The sequence below is a fragment of the Benincasa hispida genome, chromosome 4 (genome assembly GCF_027475165.1).
Source record: "Benincasa hispida cultivar pf3 chromosome 4, pf3_genome.v1.1, whole genome shotgun sequence".
In the NCBI taxonomy this organism is placed as follows: Eukaryota; Viridiplantae; Streptophyta; class Magnoliopsida; order Cucurbitales; family Cucurbitaceae; genus Benincasa; species Benincasa hispida.
Window position 1 is genome coordinate 16,391,184 of NC_143481.1, and position 19,653 is coordinate 16,410,836.

A 19,653-nucleotide genomic window follows, 5' to 3' on the forward strand; every position below is an offset into this window, starting at 1 on the left:
GCCAATGAATGGTATAGGGAAATGATCTTTGTTTGTGGCCGCATTCAGCTTGCGGTAGTCCATGCAAATACGTAACCCAGTGATGGTCCTTTGCGGTATTAATTCATTGTTTTCATTCGGGATTACCGTCATGCTGCCCTTTTTCAGCACACACTGCACAAGACTGACCCACGTGCTATCTGCTATAGGATAGATGATGGCCGCATTTAACCATTTAATGATCTCCTTTAACGACCTCTTTCATCATAAAGTTGAGTCTGCGCTGATGTTCGATCGTTGTTGTGTGGTCCTCTTCAAGACAAATGCAGTGCATGCAGTCCGCTGGGCTAATTCCTCTAATGTCAGCGAGCATCCAGCCAATTGCTCGCACATGTTTCCTTAGAATGCTCATCAATGCATTCTCCTGGTCTTCACTGAGCTCAGAGGAAATGATAACTAGAAACTTCTCGTTCTGCCCCAAAAATGCGTACTTTAAATGGGTCGGCAGGGTCTTTAATTCCAGTGTTGGTGGTTCTACTAGGGATGGTTGCGTTGTTTTTCTTTCTTCTTTTTCTATTGGCTCTTCTTCTTGGTCTGCGATCATTTCTTCTTCCTTGTTTGTTTTTGTTATGATCGCATTACAGGCAGCAACGGATGTGTCGGCATCCTCTTCTTCATTTTCTTCATCAAACCTTTCTTCCTCAATCAAATTCTGGTCATCATCTGAGTCATGCAGGTATTCTTCGTTCGGAAATTTCATGGCACGAATTATGTTGAACTTGAGCTTCTATCCATTAATGCTCAAAGTGATCTCCCCTTTATGCACATCAATCTGAGCACGACTTGTTGATAAAAATGGTCGCCTTAGAATGATGGGCACATCTTTGTCGGCCTCGTAGTCCAAAATGATGAAGTCGGCTGGTAGGATAAATTTATCAATGGTTATCAGCACGTCCTTCACCTTTCCCTCTATATGCACTAGAGATCTTTCGGTCAATTGGAGAGTCATGGTTATGGGCACAAGTTGCCTCACATTCAGCTGCCTAAAGATTGACAGAGGCATCAAATTTATGTTGGCTCCCAAGTCACACAAGGCTTGCACGATGTACAGTCCTCCTATGGAGCAAGGAATAGTAAAGCTCCCAGGATCGCTCATCTTCGATGGAATGATTGATTTTGAGCTTTGAGTTAGCACCACCGTGGCAAACTTACCAGCTTCCCTCTTCTTAGTTACCATATCCTTCAGAAACTTTGCATAGGCAGGCATTTCCTCAATCGCTTCATTGAATGAAATATTAATATGTAATTGTTTTAGGATAGACAGAAAGTGTTGATACTGAACCTCTTCGTCCTTTTTCTTCCTTAGTCTCTGCGAGAAAGGGGGTAACTGCACTTTCACAGTCCCCATCTTAGTTGGCTTTGAGGTCGATGCAACCTCTGGTTCTACTGCTTCTTTTTCTCTTTCTTCTTCTTGCGTCACTGCAACTTCAGATTCTTTCGCAATGGGAGTTGTCCAACTAAGCTCCTTCTTTTCTCCCTCCACAGTCTTCCCAATTCGCAATGTCACAACCTGACATTACTCTTTAACTGATCCCCCCAGGTTGCGTAGGAGTTCTGTTGAACTCGGTAGAGCCCATTGCGGTTTACTCTTTAGCTCACTCGTAATCTGGCCCATCTGTAATTCTAGATTGCGGATGGATGTAGCCTGACTTTGAAGCACAGTTTCATTTTTCTCTATAAATTGCTTCAATAGGCTTTCCAAGGAAGAGGATTGTGGTGGTTGTGAGCTACTTGCTTGATTGTTTGTTTGACCGTTGTTGCGTGGGAAGAACCCTGATGGCCTTTTTTTTTGCGCCACGGATTGGAAATTCTGTTGTTGATTCTTCCAAGCAAAATTGGGGTGGTTTCTTCACCTGGGGATGTGGGTATTCGAAAAGGGATTATTTTTCACAAAGCAGACGAATTGTGGATTTTGCGAGTAATCTTCCATCGCGTGCCCATCACCGTAAGTCGCACACCTTGCGGTGTTTTGATTGATTGCGTTGATTTGCCCATTTTGCGGTGTTGGGCTATTGATCGCAATTCCCTGGATTAAGTTCATCATTGCGGTCATCTAATTTTGTAGTGAAGCAATAGCACCATTACTTGCGTCATTGTCTTTGATTCTCAATCTCTGGTCACTCTCTCTCCAATCTTTGTGGTTCTTAGAGATGTGATCCAAGATATTCTTCGCCTCATCATATGTTTTATCAAGCAGACCACCAGGGCCGCCACATTGGCAGCGGTCTGCGAAGCAGGATTCAAACCATGATAAAAAATTTCCATTTGAAGGCAGTCTGGCAAACCATTGTGTGGACAATCCCTGACCAATATTTTAAACCTGAGCGATTCATCCATGTCTTGTTCAAAATTTGTAATGAGTTTCCTTCGTCTGGCATTCTCAATGAGTGGAAAGTATTTCTTCATAAACTTCTCCACGACCTGTTCCCATGAAGTGATCTCTCCCAGTTCGAGAGAATACGCCCATTTCCTATCCTGATCATAGAGAGAAAATGGGAACAAAGTTAGTCGAACTTCTTCGGCAGAGATGTTTGGGAACACAAAAGTATTGTAGATTTCAATCAAGCTTTGGAGGTGGGCATGCGGGTCCTCGCCATGCCTTCCTCCGAATTGTCCTGTAGTCTGGATCATCTGCAGCATCATCAGTTTCATTTCGAATCGGCTTCCGTCGAGGGCAGGTCTCATGATTCCTGGAGAGAAATCATAGAGGTTTGGCAATGCATAGTCCCTAATGGGCCTATTGCGATCGTTTTCCAGCAGGATTGGATTCGCCATGACATTGTTATCATTTGGTGCTTCATTTCCAGGCTGCTCTGCCATCTCTTCTTTATCTGACTGTGGTTGCTGTTGGCAGTTTCTCAGTCTCCGTCTAAACATTCTCTCAATCTCTGGGTCGTAATTCGCCAGAGATTAAGAATCTGCAAAGAAATCAGAAAAATTACCGTTAGCACACTATTTTGCCGAAGTCCCCAGCAACAATGCCAAAACTTGATGCTTGATTTTATGAAGTGAATTATGGAGGATATGCGATGGTGAAATTGCGTTGAGCACTCAAGTTTCCTCAGCGGAATCTAAGTGTAAATTCCAGTGAGTTTTATGGTAAGTCCAGTGTCGAACTTAGGGACTTGTGAAAACAGGTTACGTTGGTAATTTTTATGAAAACTTTGCGGTAACCAGATAAATAAATAAATTGTTGGGATTGTTGTTTTCGGTGATGAAAGAAAATAAATGCGGAAAATTTGAGAAAAAGTCAGATTGCGTGATAGATGCATTGAGAATGCGTTGAACGGGTTGAGAAGGTCTTTAGTTATCGTTACCTGGGAATGCGTCAAACTATGCGATCATGATACAACCATGCACAGCAAGTCATTTTCCAATGCAAATGCGATGCTCCTAAGTCTAGGACGCATGTGTTGAATGCAAAAGTGTCCATAGGGCTTATTTCTAAGTCTCTACTCTTGTCCTATGCGATGATGCAAGATGCATGAAGGCAAGGTGACCGCACACAATCATATCCTATCTCTAGGATGCATGCGATGCGTTAATAGAAAATAGTGCTTATTCCTAAGCGCCTATCTCTTGATTATGCATTCTAATCTAAATCTCCCGAGCCTAGATTCTAACCTGACTTTCCCAAACCTAGATCCTGTCCACAGACTACCCTCCTGAGTATCTCTAATGGACAAATAAAGCATACATAATATAAGATAATCGCATAGAATGAAGATTCCCAGTCAAGCTAGCTAAGTGCTTCTCAACCCATTCAACAGATTTAGCTACTCATGCGTAAATAACAGAGAGTGGATGTAGAGAAGAAAATTCAATTTTTATAAATGAGTTTGAGTACAAAATAACAATGGAAGATAAAGGTAGAGAGCTTGTAGCAATTCCTTGCTGACCGAGGCTTTTACACTGTCAATCTTTATTTGGTTCCAAAGATATTCCTGCTTTCCGCAGGCATCGGCCTCTCTCTATTTTGGCAACTTCCGGCGCTCTCCCAGCTTACCGGAACGATCTGTTGGCACAACCTTCTTCTCTCATGTCCGCTTTGAAGTAAAAGAAAATCTAAGAACCAAGCTAAACTCATAAGATGTGAACTCGTGAACTGATTAACCCCTTTTCTGAAGGATGCCTTCGATATTCATAGAACTTCCAGGGTGAAAGGCAGCTTCTCTCTCATGATTGTACAGATAGGACGACTTTAATTCCTGACTGATGTGCTGAATATTTGTCACCGAAAAGTTGAATGTACTTTTTCGTTAGCGGCTGTCAACTTAATTCGAATTCAACTGTCATCAGCTTTCTATCCCATCGTGATTAATTATACCTTTCACCTAGATGCGCCTACTAAGTTGCACTGACCAAGTTGTGGCCATCCTTCTTGAGCAAATGTTTGCAAGCACAATCATCGCAAAGCCTTGTGGTGAAGTTGCGCTCGACCGATGATTTCCTATGATCGCAATTTTCGCCTTACGTTCATGCATAATCTGCATAAAAACACAAAAATCAATTGTTCCTATGCGATGAATGCGTGTGACCGCAATATTATGAATTTGATGCTTTTTGGACACAATTTAACATGTTTTATCAATGCAAGCCAACATTGTTTAAGAACTTAGCACTATGATAACGTGCATTTCTGCCCGTTATCAGCCGGTGCCTTCCATTTCCCCTTACTACCCTCCTTCTTCTTCCACTTGCTAGTGTTAGAAGAAGAAGGTGCAGGCTTAGTTCCTGAAGTCAAACCTTTGTGGAACTTTTTAGATGATGCAACAATATTTGCCTCACCAACTATCTTCATCTTGCTTTTCAGCAAGGATTGGAACATCTGCAACTTGTTGACGAGAGTTATAAGGGTGTAATCAACCCTATTCAGAACAGTGTTGCTTATGAAGCATAGGAAGCTTTCTGGCAAGTTTGCAGAATAATGCTAACCTGGCTGCCCTCATCGATGTGGGCCTTATTCATCTCCGCCATATTAAAGTAGACCATCATAATCAGAACATGTGCTCGATCAGATGTACCCTCCTTCATTTTGGAGTTGAAGATGCTTTTGAGAGTGTCATGCTTGAGCTGCCTGGATGGTTGTCTGAACATTCCCTTCAGGGACTCCATGATCTCACGTGCACTAACCATGGGTTCATGCTTCTTGGCCAAGACATCGTTTATGTTGGCCAAGATGTACATTTAGGCCTTATCATTTGCCCATGTCCATCGCTCATATGCATCTCGAACGTTTCATGCAGTAGTAAGAGCTGGAATAGGAGGACACTCCTCCGTAAGGATGAACAGAAGATCATCGATGATTAGTATAGTAACTATTGAGTTTTTCCAACTATCATAGTTGTCGATAGTTAGTTTTTTGGCGGCTAATAAAGCTAATGTCGCGGTTGCCATAATTTAATAGTTGCTGAAAAAACATGAACAGACTTAATAAGTCTATTTGCACTACCACTTTTAACACTAATTTTAGGTTTTAGCAAAATAGTTTTATTGTACCCTAAATGAAAAGACATCTATTTTGCAATGATACCCCAGCGAGACAGGAGAAAAATCACCGATGGAGTGATCAAGTGCCTCTTAACTGGGATGAGACATTCTTAACCATTAGATAGAAACAACTCTTGTAACTTACTCTAACAGTCACCATTTTTCGGTCCTGAATATGCTAACTTTTAACAAGTCTGGTAAGTGTGACCCTTCATCTTAGGCCTTAGAGTCCCGCCTTAATGCACCCACTGTAGGAAAAAAGCAGATTAGGACAAGAGACTAAAACGACCTTATCCTTTACAGAAGATCAGATAAAGAGTCGTGCAAAACTGCCATCCTTTAGGGAGACACTCTCAGGGTACCTCAAAGAGATGCACAAAAAGTTATCCAACCTAATGAGAGAGACCGTGGGATATGTTGTCACACGTCCCACTCCCACTTACTATGAACATTCTTTCCGTTCACCTTGGTATTGACGTACCCAAACACCATCATTTAGAGGGACACTCCCAGGGTGACACGAGGCCGAGGATAGATCTCACAGTGTAAACATTAGGGGGAAACATGTAGAGGTTTAATGAAGTATTATATACCCCAAGTATCTTCCACTGAATGTTCTAGCTAGGGATTCATTAACTTAGACAATCCGGCTACTGATTTTATCTAAGTGTAAGTTTAATTTGCTAAAAAGCAACTCTTGCTTTTGATAATTAAACAAGTTCGAATCAAGTCCGATTAAACACTTTAACAGACTATCATCGAATTTGTATGCATGCATCAAATCTATCTAATTCACCTTTTCAAGTAGGTTCCAAGGTAGGGGTGTTCCGTTTCCGTCACCTTAAATACCCCAGCCTAGACAGAACGCGTTTTAGACAAAAGGTCCCTTATAGATAGATTTGATATATATTTAATCTTTTATTAGTCAATTTAATCCTATTAAACCGATTAAAAGATTAAACTTATGTTTCTAATCTCATTAGAACCGTGATCTTAAGTCTATCTCAATCAAATTTTAAAACTCTTTTAAAACCTGATTAAACCTAAGTTTGCATGCATGTCTTTCTTATTGATTTTAGTTCTAATTTCTATTATAACTCTTATAAACAGAAACAACTAAAATCATTCACATTGCTAAGCTTGACTAGGTATTTATAACTTTTATAAATTAACTTATGTGTCATGCTTCATGCAATATTCATTCATTACTATATATAACTCTTATATTATATGATGCATAAGCATGCTTTAAAGTAATTTTAGTCATACAAGCTACTATATCATAACTCTTACAATATAGAGATGATGCATGACAAATGCATAACTTATGGTGGGTTTTAAAAACTATATGGCATACTTTATGACATATAAAAATAAACATACATCACATATACATTCATCAAGAATCAATGGATCGGGATGATTATCCTAAAAAACCAAAAAATAAAAAAATAAACCTATCTATTACAAAACTAACGAGCCAACCGGTTCAAACAGGCGAATCGAGTCTTGAACCACCCAGGTGAAGCAACGTTCCTTTGATCGTATAGCAGCTCCTTGTGATTGTCTAGTGACGCTGAACGAGAATAAACGATTGTTTAGCATGGATCGTGTGCCTATGACTATGTGATGAAGCATGAAGGCCACGTGATCGTGTAGCGCACATCGTATAACGTATGCCTAAACGATCAAGTAGACGACAACTATGCGGTGAAGCATGATCGTCTAAACGATCATGGAGCAAGCATCAAGTATCGTATACCAAGTGAATGAGTAGCCAGTGACTATGCGATGAAGCATGCTGGGTACTCAATCGTTTAGTGCGCTTACCTAACATGCGATGAGAATTAAAACCTCAACGATCGTTTACCTCAACGTCTACACGTTCGAGTAGCCAACGCAACACGACCAAGTAAACACTTTACCCGATCGCTTAGCATCAGTCATGCGATCGTTTAGCAAATACTACACAATCAGGTAGAAATTTTCTACACAATCGCATAGCCAAATCTAAATGATCGTTTAGTCTGGGCTACACAACACGACCAACTCTTGGTCTTCTTCCACGATGAGAACGACATCTTCATACACTGAAGCTTCTTCACGAACGACTCTTACAAACTCAAACAATTTGAATACAAACTTGATAGCATTTTCATTATGTCTAAAAACACAGAGGCCCTTACAAATGTACTTGAAATGTAAAGAAAGCTTTAACAAATAGAGGCAACCATCCCAAAACATCCATTGACTCACATCCACAACTACATCTAACATTTAAACGTATTACAGACTACACAAAACCCACCTAGACCGTAAATGTAATTTGATGCATCAATGGAATTTGGACTATTAGAACAACCTGGATTTGATACCAATTGAAGGAACTCTTATCAAAGAGACTAGTGAGTGGAAGCGAGATCATTCCAAATCCTATTGTGACAGAACATACACATTTACAATCAAACAGTAATAGTTATGCAAAAACTCTAAATTACAGATGCTTAAAAAAGGATAGTTTTAAGGATCAAGAGAACTTACCCTTGAAGAACTATTCTTCTCGTTCCCTTGATCTTACTACACGATCGTTCACCAACACGAACGTCACACTTCAGCAATCTCCTCGAACAAGAACAAATCTACACTAGTCCGTCGAACAGTAAGTAGACACCACCAGTAGGCTACCTTAGTATTCTCGATGTGAGAATTCAAGAGTTGTGGGCTCTGTAGGATTGGTAGAGAGTAGGAAGAATTCACAGATCGTATAAACGATCGAGTAAGTGAGAGATGACTATAGTCTATCGTATAGACTTAGTACTCGATCGTTTAGTAATCAAGTGACTATCATATAGCAAGCTCGTTGCACGATCGTGTATGCTCTCAAGCTATCGTATAGCTAGTTTTTTTGATCATATGATACTCAATCGCTTAATGATCACCTTATCTAAAAATGAAATCGATTTTCATTTTATCCATCAGTTACCATAACTGATCATAACTTCCCACTAGATTGGTTGTTGGGAGAGAAAACCGTAATCAATTATCCCATAATTGATTTAATTACAAATATAAATAATATATTCATAACCTACAGTTTTAATATCACATCTCATGCAATATATAAACCATAGTTCTTTTTCTCCCTTATTCGCATTTAATAATAATTACTCCAATAAATGTATCTAATACATTAAGTCAATTATATCTTATATAATTAATGAAATTTAATTATATCATATATAATCAAATTTCCTCTTGTTAATTTGAACACTTCAAATTAACCCAAAAATTGATTCTCAACATGAATCCATTGAGCTACCAAGGGGACCTCATGAACTTGTAGCTTGAAGCTCCAACGGTACATAAATAACTGACTAAACTCTTTAATCACGATATCCACCATCCGTTAACTGTCGGGCATTCCACTAAAGACCAATAGATTTACTCTTCGCGCTACAGATATATTTTCATGTCCATTGGATATAACCAATCAACAGTACAATGACCCTTCACAAATCGCTCGTAAGTACAGTCGGGCCAATTTACCATTTTTTCCTATAATTACATCTAACTCTTTAAGTACCACTGATTCCTCCATTGAACAATACAACATAGTCCTACTATGAGTAAATCCTTCTCGGGCCAAAAGAAGGTGTGGCGCCATATTGCTTAATTCTCGGAATCAGTTCTTAAGGTATCTACTTATCTCTAAATAGATGAAGGAGTGAATTCTTGAAGGAACTCTTATCAAAGAGACCTGTGAGCGGAAGCGAGATCGTTCCAAACCCCATTGTGACAGAACATACACATTTACAGTCAAACAGTAATAGTTATGCATAAACTCTAAATTACAGCATGCTTCAAAAAGGAAAACAACTAAGAATTAAGAGAGCTTACTCTTGAAGAACTATTCTTATCGTTCCCTCGATCTATCAGCACAATCGTTCACCAACACGAATGTCACACCTCAGCTATCTCCTCAAACAAGCACAAAAAACACTCACCCCTCAAACAGTAAGTAGACACCACCATAAGCCTATCTTGGTATTCTCGATGTGAGAATCTAGGAGTTGTGGGCTCTGTAGGATTTGGTAGAGGGTAGGAGGAATTTGATAGATCGTGTAGACGATCGAGTAAGTGGAAGATACCTAAATTCTATCAAATAGACTGAGTACATGATCGATTAGAAAACAAGTGACTATCGTATAGAAAACTCTTACATGATCGTGTATGTTCTCAAGCTATCGTATAGCTAATTCTTTTGATCGTAAGATTCTCAATCGCTTAATGATCACCTTCTGTAAAAATGAAAACGATTTTTGATTTATCCATTAATTACCATAACTGATCACAACTTCCCACTAAGTTGGTTATTGGGAGAAAAAAATCGTAACCAATTATCCCATAATTGATTTAATTATGAATATAAATAATATATTCATAACCTATAGTCTTAATATCACATCTCATGCAATATATAAATCATAGTTCTTTTTCTCCCTTATAGAATTTAATAATAATTCCTCCAATTAATGCATCTAATACATTAAGCCAATTATATCTCATATAATTGATGCAATTTAATTATATCATATATAATCAAATTTCCTCTTGTTAATTTGAACACTTCAAATTAACCCAAAAACTTATTCTCAACATGAATCCATTAAGCTACCAAGAGGACCTTATGGACCTGTAGCTTGAAGCTCCAATAGTACGATGATTAAACTCTTTAATCACGATACCCACCATCCATTAACTGTCGGACATTTCACTAAAGACCGATAACTGCACTCTTCACACTATAAATATATTTTTGTGTCCATTGGATATAACCAATCAACAGTACGATGACCCTTCACAAATCGCTTGTAAGTACAGTCAGACCAATTTACCGTTTTGCCCCTGTAATTATATCTAACTCCTTAAGTACCACTGATTCCTCTAATGAACAATACATCATAGTTCTACTATGAGTAAATCCTTCTCAGGCCAAGAGAAGGTGATGCCACATTGTTTAAGTTGCAAAATCAACTCCAACGGAGCAATTTACTACTTACACCTAAATCGGGGAAGGAGTTAATTCCATCATGTGTAGCTGAGTTTTCAACTCCCCAATTAGACCAATCCCCAAAGTGGTAGGTTTGAGTCGGCGATCTGGCCACTCGCACCCATACAAATCAAAGGACCACCCTCATAGGCAGAAGTTTCCAATTCACTCAGGATTAAGATCATGTTACCTATGGTCATCCTAGTGAAACGAAATTTTTTATCATGAACGGTGCTATATAACGAGACTAAACATTTCGTGGTCCGGTCTTATATAAACTCTTTTGTATAGAGCATCCTCGCTCGCATGTCTAATACATGAATGGTCAGGATCAAACCACTTGTAGCACTTTACAACACTTGTAACATCTACAAAGTAGGCCACACTCGTAGTGTTAATAGGATAAGGTTTCCCTCATTTATACATCTACAATAAACCATTTAGGTTATCATTTAAAGCACGATCCACTTGTATGTCATCACATACATGCTTAACTTACAACGATAACCAGGGATCTTAGTTTATTGGTTTGTGGTTAATGAAACTAAAATATCTCATATTTCAAATACTGTAGTGAATAAAATATCTCATATTATTACATCACATAACGATTGTTCATACATCTATTTACAAGCTACTAGACCCTACGAGATTTAAGGCACCAACCCCAACAATTCTGTCTTATGTAACTGAGTTCCCAGCTCCTCATTCAGTCGAATCCTCAAAGTGATAGGTTTGAGTCAGCGATCTGACCACTCGCACCCATACAAATCAAAGGACCGCCCTCATAAGCAGGAGTTTCCAGCTCACTCAGGATTAAGGTCATGTTACCTATGGTCATCCTAGTGAAATGAAAGTCTCTATCATGAACGGCGTTATATAACGAGACTAGACATTTCATTGTTCGGTCTTATACAAAGTCTTTTGTATAGAGCATCCCTGCTCGCATGTCTAATACATGAATGGTCAGGATCAGACCATTTATAGCACTTTACAATACTTGTAACATCTACAAAGCAGGCCACACTCGTAGTGTTAACAGGATAAGGTTTTCCTCATTTATCCATCTACAAACCATTTAGATTATCATTTAAAGCATGATCCACTTGTATGTCATCACATACATGCTTAAGTTACAACAATAACCAGGGATCTTAGTTTATTGGTTTGTGGTTAATGCAACTAAAATATCTCATATTTCAAAGACTGTAGTGAATAAAATATCTCATATTATTACATCACATAACGTTTGTTCATACATCTGTTTACAAGCTACTAGACCCTACAAGATTTAAGGCATCAACCCCAATAATTCTGTCTTGTATAGCTGAGTTCCCAGCTCCTCAATCAGTCAAATCCTCAAAATGGTAGGTTTGAGTCGGCGATCTGGCCATTCGCACCCATACAAATCAAAGGACCGCCCTCAAGGCAAGAGTTCCCAACTCACTCAGGATTAAGGTCATGTTACCTATGGTCATCCTAGTGAAATGAAAGTCTCTGTCATGAACGGCGTTATATAATGAGACTAGACATTTCATTATTCGGTCTTATACAAAGTCTTTTGTATAGAGCATCCCCGCTCGCATGTCTAATACATGAATGGTCAGGATCAGACCATTTGTAGCACTTTACAACACTTGTAACATCTACAAAGCGCGCCACACTTGTAGCGTCAACAGGATAAAGTTTTCCTCCTTTATCCATATACTACAGACCATTTAGATTATCACTTAAAGCACGATCCACTTGTATGTCATCACATACGTGCTTAACTTACAACGATAACCAGGGATCTTAGTTTATTGGTTTGTGGTTAATGCAACTAAAATATCTCATATTTCAAAGACAATAGTGAAGAAAATATCTCATATTATTACATCACAAATGTTAATTCATACATGTGTTTACAAACTACTAAATCCTACGAGATTTAGAGCATCAATCCCAACCATTTCAACTTAAAAAATGAGAATATAATGGAAATTCTTCACAGTTTTACCACTACTAACTAATGGAGAGTCCGAAGAATCACATACAATCCAACCCAAACTCCCTCCAAATCTTAGCTTCTAGTGGCTTAATTTTAATCTGAACATTTAATTTTGTCGATTTAAATTATAGAATTAAGCCAGTATAATTTCCATTTCTTTTAATATTTGTATCTAATTATGGGTATTCATATGGTTGGATGAAACTATATTATTGGGTATTAATTGGAATTTCATTTTAAGGAGGAAGGTATTCACACCATTGCCTTATGAAGCGCTACACAACTTTGAAACGAGGGGTGTACTTAAAATAATAAAAATAATTAAATAAATAAATAACTAGAGTTGCATAGTGCTTACTCTAATTCAAAGCTTTTATGGTAACAATACTTGTAGCTTTGGTAGTTTGTGTAATTTTCTAGAACCTCCAACATTATTATAATTGTGTTGTAATAAAGTGTTAAAATTGTAGGGTGATTTTATCCAATTAAAAGTTTGTCGATGCAATTGTAACAACCTCTTGGTGCAGCGATTATTTATGCACTTTTCCAAATTTCAATTTTAATTTTTAAGACGTATTGAATTCTAACACTTGTTCAAGTTCAAATGTTTATCAGATAAACTTAAAAGTTTAAAACTCATCTTTTCCCTACATTTTTCATTAATTTGTGTGCTGTCTAAATATATTATTCAAAAACTACTTTAATCTGTCACCTAATTAACTATACCTCTAATTCTCATGAAAATAATGGTGCATTATTTACAATCATTTATATCAAAATAATGTATTCATACTTTTGAAAAGGTATAATTCATTCATTTACGAAAAGTAGAAAACTACATACTATTCATAACTTAGGCTAACACGTCATTATTCATGACCTTGAAAAAAAAATTAATATGTATAGAACTAAAATCAAAAGACATTAAGAAAAATGGTGTACAATAAATGATCATTTAGATAGGACCAAGACCATCAACTAGAAACTAAGAAAAGTACATTTTTTTTCCTTTTTTTTTTTTTTTTAAAAAAAGAAAACTACATGCTGTTCATAACTTAACTACACATCATAATTCATATCCTTGAAAAGAAAATTTAAATGTATAAACTAAAATCAAAAGAAATAAAGCAGGGTGTACAATTACGATTTTACAGACAGAGGACCATCAAATAAAGAACTACTTACTATTCATAACTTAGGCTACACTTTAATATCAAAATCATGTGTTGATTCTTTCAGAAAAAGTACAATTCATTCCTTAACAAAAAGTGGCTAAAAAAAAAAAGGCTACATACTATTCATGGCTTGGCTGCACATCAGCATTCATGTGCTTAAAAAAGAAAATAAAAGGAGAAGGGTGAATTACGATTATTTAAACTATAGTGGTTTGAATTATTTAACAAAAGTGATGCAGAAAGGTGAAACACCTCAATGGCTTTCTCAGGGAGAGGGCAGAGAATTAACTTATCTCCCTTCTTTTTGTTCACTACCAGTACTGTAATCCGGATCCCTGATAAAATTTGGACATTACTTTGTTAAAACTGCAGGGTAAAGGGTGAAAGACATCACTATCATAAGCTTTATGATTCTATCAAAACAACATATTCCAGTGTTCAATTTGCAACATGTTGTGTGTCAAATGCAGAGTTTGAAATGTGCCTTTAATGGAGAATATAAAGCAGATTGCCAAAAATATATTCTCAAAGCAGAGAGAGATTATATTATATCAGACAGCACTTTACAACAGGACAACCACCAACTGGTTCAATGAAGAACAATTTACCTCTGCTCTACGACCACCTATGCCAGCTCGTCCCGGTGCAAGTTCCATCCCCTCTTGTCTCCCCCATGTCCATAAGTTCAAATTATTGCTGCAGCCGTTGCCGAGTTATTCTTTGCTGATGACACGGCTCATTTTTTATGGTAATCATCTTCACTGCTGTTTCCTATAGTACAGTAGTTCATACCACTATTGCCATGTTTTAGTCTCACAGGGAAGCTTAAGGTACCAAAACAAACCATAATCTCACATAAAATAATTGAGTCATTTAAATCAGAATTGAAAGGCTGCATGTAGATCATGTCGATCTAGATTCAAGTTTTCTGTTGTTGGCTAGTCTAACTATCAGGTTACAGCAAAGTTTCAAGTACTACAAGCCCTTGAGAATTGTATTCTTAATGATAATGTTACAAAATGAAGGAAATTGAATTGAATTGTACAAATAAAAAATTGATCAAGTAATCACTTAAGAGCTTGGCTCTCTCATGTCACCTTCTGAAGTTAAATCTTGGCTAAGTATATACGTACTATCGTACAAATCAAAGGGTTACTAGATCTGTTCTCTAATGCATTACGGAATGTGAAGGGAAGACCCCGTCCTCAACATCATTTAAGTAAGCATTCTCAGCAATTGTCCAACGACTCTGAAGCATTGTCCATTCTCTTCTACACCGTTCACTCACCTAACAAAATTGCCATAAGATATCAGTAGATACATAGAATAGTAAACAATCAATATAATGATGATATTTTGTTGGTTGACACAAACAACTAATAAGAAAAACAAGAGAGTTTCAGCCTTAATGAGACACAGAGAACGTCACATACCCCTACCCATGGTGCCTTTCCATTTTGTGATTCGCCCTGCCGGAAAAGGAAAATGAGGAGGTAATTAGGAATTAAATTTTCTACCCAACAATACTGAAAACTGTTATTTACAAGGAAAATGGGAGAGGTAAGGTATCCAAATATTTTCCTTTACCTGACTTCCAAGTGAAGGCAAACCTTGGTGTACAATCCACTGTGCATCAATAACTCCTATCTTTTCATGTGCAGGCTGTTCAAAAAGAAATTAAGTATAATGAAAGTACAATTAGAATATTCCATTAACGACATTCGGATCAAAGAAGAACATGAGACAAAGTTAGGCCACCCACATCCACACATCTTCTGAGCAGAAAGTCAAGACCCCAACCATGGACCAGATCATTCTAATTCAAAAACCACAAAATGTACGATAGATAAATTAGAGTGGAAAAGAATGCAGGAGGAATTTAAAAAGGGGGCATGGGAGGATTAAAACCAACTGAAACCTGTAACATATGCCAAACACATCGCCATGCCTCCCGGGAAAAAACTGGAGCCATAATCTCAACAAAACTGCATAAAGTAAATGTTGAATATAACTTATAAGAAGCCAACAACTTCGAGAATCAGATCAGTCAAAATAGAGGACGGCAATGAATGGCAACAAGCAACACTTGAGAGCATATCTTACGCAGCACAGGGAGGCAAAAGAGGATCAATGCACCATCCTGGTCTTTCATCTGTATCTCTGAAGGAAATTCAGTAAAATAAGTGAAGTGAAGTATACAGTCAATATAATTATTCTGAAGTGGAAGAAAAAAGTTCAATCTCAGAATCTTATTACTCTTACTTGTGAACTTCACTCCCATCTCTTCTCCTTGTCATCCGCCACGTTAAACCTTTACTTGGTTGCAAACCAGGCTGTGAAATCTCTAACCCATACTTCCTTACCAGTTTTATATATCTGAGTTGAATTATTTGTGTTAGTTAACAGACAAGGTAGAAGTAGAACACAAAGAACATTATCAATCCGAGGTGTAGCAAACTCACTCTTCTGCATCAAAATGATCCAATCCAAGGTCTTCATCCCAAATGAAAATGTAGTCAAATGGTGCAACAATGTCAGGATGAAAAAATCGTTTGGCATACCACCTTGGCAGAATTTCAGAAAACTAAATTCAGTACATGATTTGAACATAGTCCAGAACATAAATTAAATTACCCAAAAACCCAGCGTCAAAAAAATATTGGCAATGGTTTACCACTTGGCCTGCTTACGAGCACTGACGTGAATGGCCCGCTTTGACCATTCAAATTCATCCCATTCTGATGTTCGTCCATCATAATGAAAGAGAAGGATAACAAAATTATCTGAGAACTGTTGAGAATCATAATTAATCTCTCAAATACATAAACACAAACTAAAATATACACATATACAGACCTTTCTGACTGCTCTATCAATGTTGTATCTTTGGTTGTAACCAACTGTAAAAGCTACAAGATACTGCGGCTTGGTGGTCAGGTCCTGCAAAAGTCATTTTGATCAATCTTTAACTTTATGTTAAGACTCTACTAAAGTATGTTTAAGAATAATCTAACTTAACATTACAGCTAAGCAGTATCTTAGAAGAACCCGTCTTCATATAAAATTACGCTCTCACAATTCCAGTTATGTAATCCTAATAACAGTAAGCCATTGGACAATGGAAATTATTACCAAATCTAGACTTGTATGATATATCTAGTGGTCTTTGAAGAGTTTTAAGATGAAGTCACACAAACTTCATTATTCGCAGGTATACACACCTCACTAGGATTGCCCCACAATCTACGTGCGTACAAATCTGATTCAGAAGAAATAATTTTTGGAGGAAGACTTTCTGCACCTCTAGGATTTGATGGGTCCCAAATCTGCACAAAAATTGAACACAAGGTGCAAATGAATAAAATGTAGATAGGAATCACATTGCAATTGGTTTTGGCCTAAGAATGCTAATCAATTAGCAACTAAAACTCCATATTAAGCAAGTATACAATCAGTACGACAAGATGGTATTTAAGCAACTGCAAACCACACTGATCTGTGGTGATCCATTAGATCTATTCTACCTAATTTACTGAACTGGTCTGTAACACTCGGGAATAAATACACACACACACACAAACTGCAAAATATAGTGTTGGAATGCCTTGAATATGTTTGTTGGCGCTTCAAACAACCAAGTATGCACCGTTTGTGTATTCAGAAAATATTCTCTCTAATAATACTGTTCTTCCTCTACCTCGTGGACGTAGCTAGCACACCATTAGTGAACTACGTATATCTGTGTATCGATTCTAGTACTTTTTTTTATTCTTTAATTGTCGTTTTCATAATATATAGAAACCAGTGAAGACATCTGTTATGGAACACGACAAATAAAGAAAACATAAAACATAAAACAATAAAAAATCAACACATAGATTTACATGGTTCACTAACAGTGTGTTAACTTCGTCCATAAGGAAGAGGGAGAATAGATTCACTAGAGATAATAATTCAAATTACAAAGTAAAGATGTCTCTATCGTTAGAGAGTTTATATAGCGCACTTCTCTAAACCCTAGGGTTAAAATCGTAAATAACATGAATATTACAAACACGACCCCATACTTCGTCGTTCAAAGCATCAGATAACAGATTCAAGACATTACAACAACATCCATTTAAAAAAAAGCATTCAACTGTAAAATATAGGGAAATGATATCTGTCATAATTGGAAAACCACTTTGTCTAGTAGAGTGAAAACTGTAATTCAAATTTTCAGGCGTTTTATCATTAGCTACACCACAATTTCCTCTATGGACCATATCTTTCAGCGACTCCTATCAGTAAATGAAAATATGAGAATTACACAATGCATCATATAATAATTTTTTCACAAAGCATGTAAAGGTAGAAATATTCAATGAGCACGTGAATCTACTTCTCATCTGCAATTGAAACCAAACATTAACATATTAAAGTCCCGAATTCAGCTAATTTATGTAAGCAAACAGTCATGGACATTTGTTAGGGTTATGGAAATGACCATTGATGTTCCATTCAAAGTCTGTGTTCGGTTTGAGTGGCTATTATTATTCTTGACAGAGGACCGAACATTGAAAAATAACTCCTTAGAGCGATCAGAGCTTCTTCTTCCACTGATATACGTGAGACCAACAGTTGGGAAAATATTGGACGGAAGATTTAACTGCCAAAGTAATAAAAATAAAACACATATGATTATACAAGAGAATCCAAATAAGGAAAAAAAAATGAAAAATTTGCAGAATGTAGGGAGTAAGAGGTAAAGCAGTAGAAAAGGCTTTCACTCCCAGAGAGGAGGAAAGCCAAGTGTTCATACTTTTGTTAATGACAGCACTGGAAATGACAACCCAATGGAGAAGCCAAATACTGCTCCCACAAATGCAGCCACGATAAGCTTCATGTTCATGGCATCATTGGGTAGTCTACTGACGGGACTACAACCAATAAGAGTGAGATTCCATTAAGCTTCAAACTAGATTTACGACATAAATGAACTCCAATAGGAAAAGACAGAATCCTAGACCTGCGTGACGAATTGCCCATATTAACATCCACCTCTTCCGTGATTTCAAGTATAGCACCCCAAGCCAAATTCACACAAAGTCTATCTGCAAAACTGTAGAACGACTCCAATCAAAATCCAATTATTGGAAGCGAAAGAAAAATCCAAATAAAAGAACTAGAAAGACCCCTTCCCCCGAAAACGAAAGAACTACAGAAATAAACTGAAATTCGAAAAACTCGTAAATGCCAGTAGAGAATTCGAAGCTATAAACTAAAGAGCCCTACTGTTTCAGCTAACGGAAGACTTCACAAGTATGGAAGAAAAAGTAGAAAAAATCATAATTTCTAAGCACAAGCATAGAAAGGTATTCGAGCGAGCTGAAAAGGAAAATGAATTAAAGATCAAAGAGAGAAATAAATGAGGTTAGACTAACCGAGAGTAAGAAGAAACCCAGATAATTGAGCAAGATCTGGAAGAACAAAGAAGTGGATCACGTTGAAATCTTGAAATCTCAAAGAAAACAATTTTCCTTTGAGTTTTTTTTTTTTCAAGGATGACCTTTCTTCGAAGGCCCCCAGTAAACACAGTCAACGACGTCTTGAAACTTAACTACGATCATTAATTTTTCATTAAAGTATTCAAACATCATGGTTAATTGACTTCTTAAATTATAATATTTTTTTTCATTTTTAAATTTGTTTTTAAATTAATAAATTCACAAGAATAGGCAAAAAAGTAAATACATACTTACATCTAGATTTTAAAGCATGTACATATTAAGATCTAAATCAAGTAATTTTTTTTGAAAAAACTGTGTGATTAATGAACATAAACTTAATTTGTAATTAAATTTAGAAAGTTAAAAAAAGTTGCTATAACGGCCGTTGAGCAACGGGCAAGGCGTGAAGTGTGTGTTTAA

At 37.1% G+C, this 19,653-nt stretch overlaps 1 protein-coding gene across 3 annotated transcripts; it reads right to left on the reverse strand.

Moving 5' to 3' along the window:
* Positions 1–14,595: 14,595 nt before the first annotated feature.
* On the reverse strand, positions 14,596–19,339 carry LOC120075031 (uncharacterized). 3 transcript variants are annotated; one of them, XM_039028174.2, is made up of 15 exons: positions 19,168–19,339; positions 18,753–18,845; positions 18,546–18,663; positions 18,231–18,392; positions 16,966–17,070; positions 16,601–16,684; positions 16,419–16,534; positions 16,207–16,308; positions 16,007–16,120; positions 15,848–15,904; positions 15,663–15,729; positions 15,507–15,560; positions 15,332–15,406; positions 15,178–15,213; positions 14,596–15,032 (listed from the first exon to the last, which is right to left on the reverse strand). In XM_039028174.2, the coding sequence occupies exons 2-15, from the start codon at positions 18,770–18,772 to the stop codon at positions 14,913–14,915; spliced, it is 1,230 nt and encodes a 409-aa protein (XP_038884102.1). In that variant the 5' UTR covers positions 18,773–18,845; positions 19,168–19,339; the 3' UTR covers positions 14,596–14,912. The 3 variants fall into 3 exon arrangements, with proteins under 3 accessions (XP_038884102.1, XP_090169111.1, XP_090169112.1); XM_090312985.1 differs by lacking the exon at positions 19,168–19,339 and adding an exon at positions 19,019–19,159; XM_090312986.1 differs by lacking the exon at positions 18,753–18,845 and having other exon boundaries at positions 18,546–18,752; positions 19,168–19,310.
* Positions 19,340–19,653: the final 314 nt, after the last annotated feature.

Bases quoted from the DNA above. Each gene is read 5' to 3' on its own strand.
- LOC120075031 (XM_039028174.2), bottom strand. From the start codon at position 18,772: ATGGGCAATTCGTCACGCAG. The intron at 16,685-16,965 runs GTGTGTATACCT...TGACTTTTGCAG, and splicing joins TGTGGGGCAATCCTAGTGAG to GACCTGACCACCAAGCCGCA. The intron at 16,121-16,206 runs GTGAGTTTGCTA...AATTCAACTCAG, and splicing joins GATCATTTTGATGCAGAAGA to ATATATAAAACTGGTAAGGA.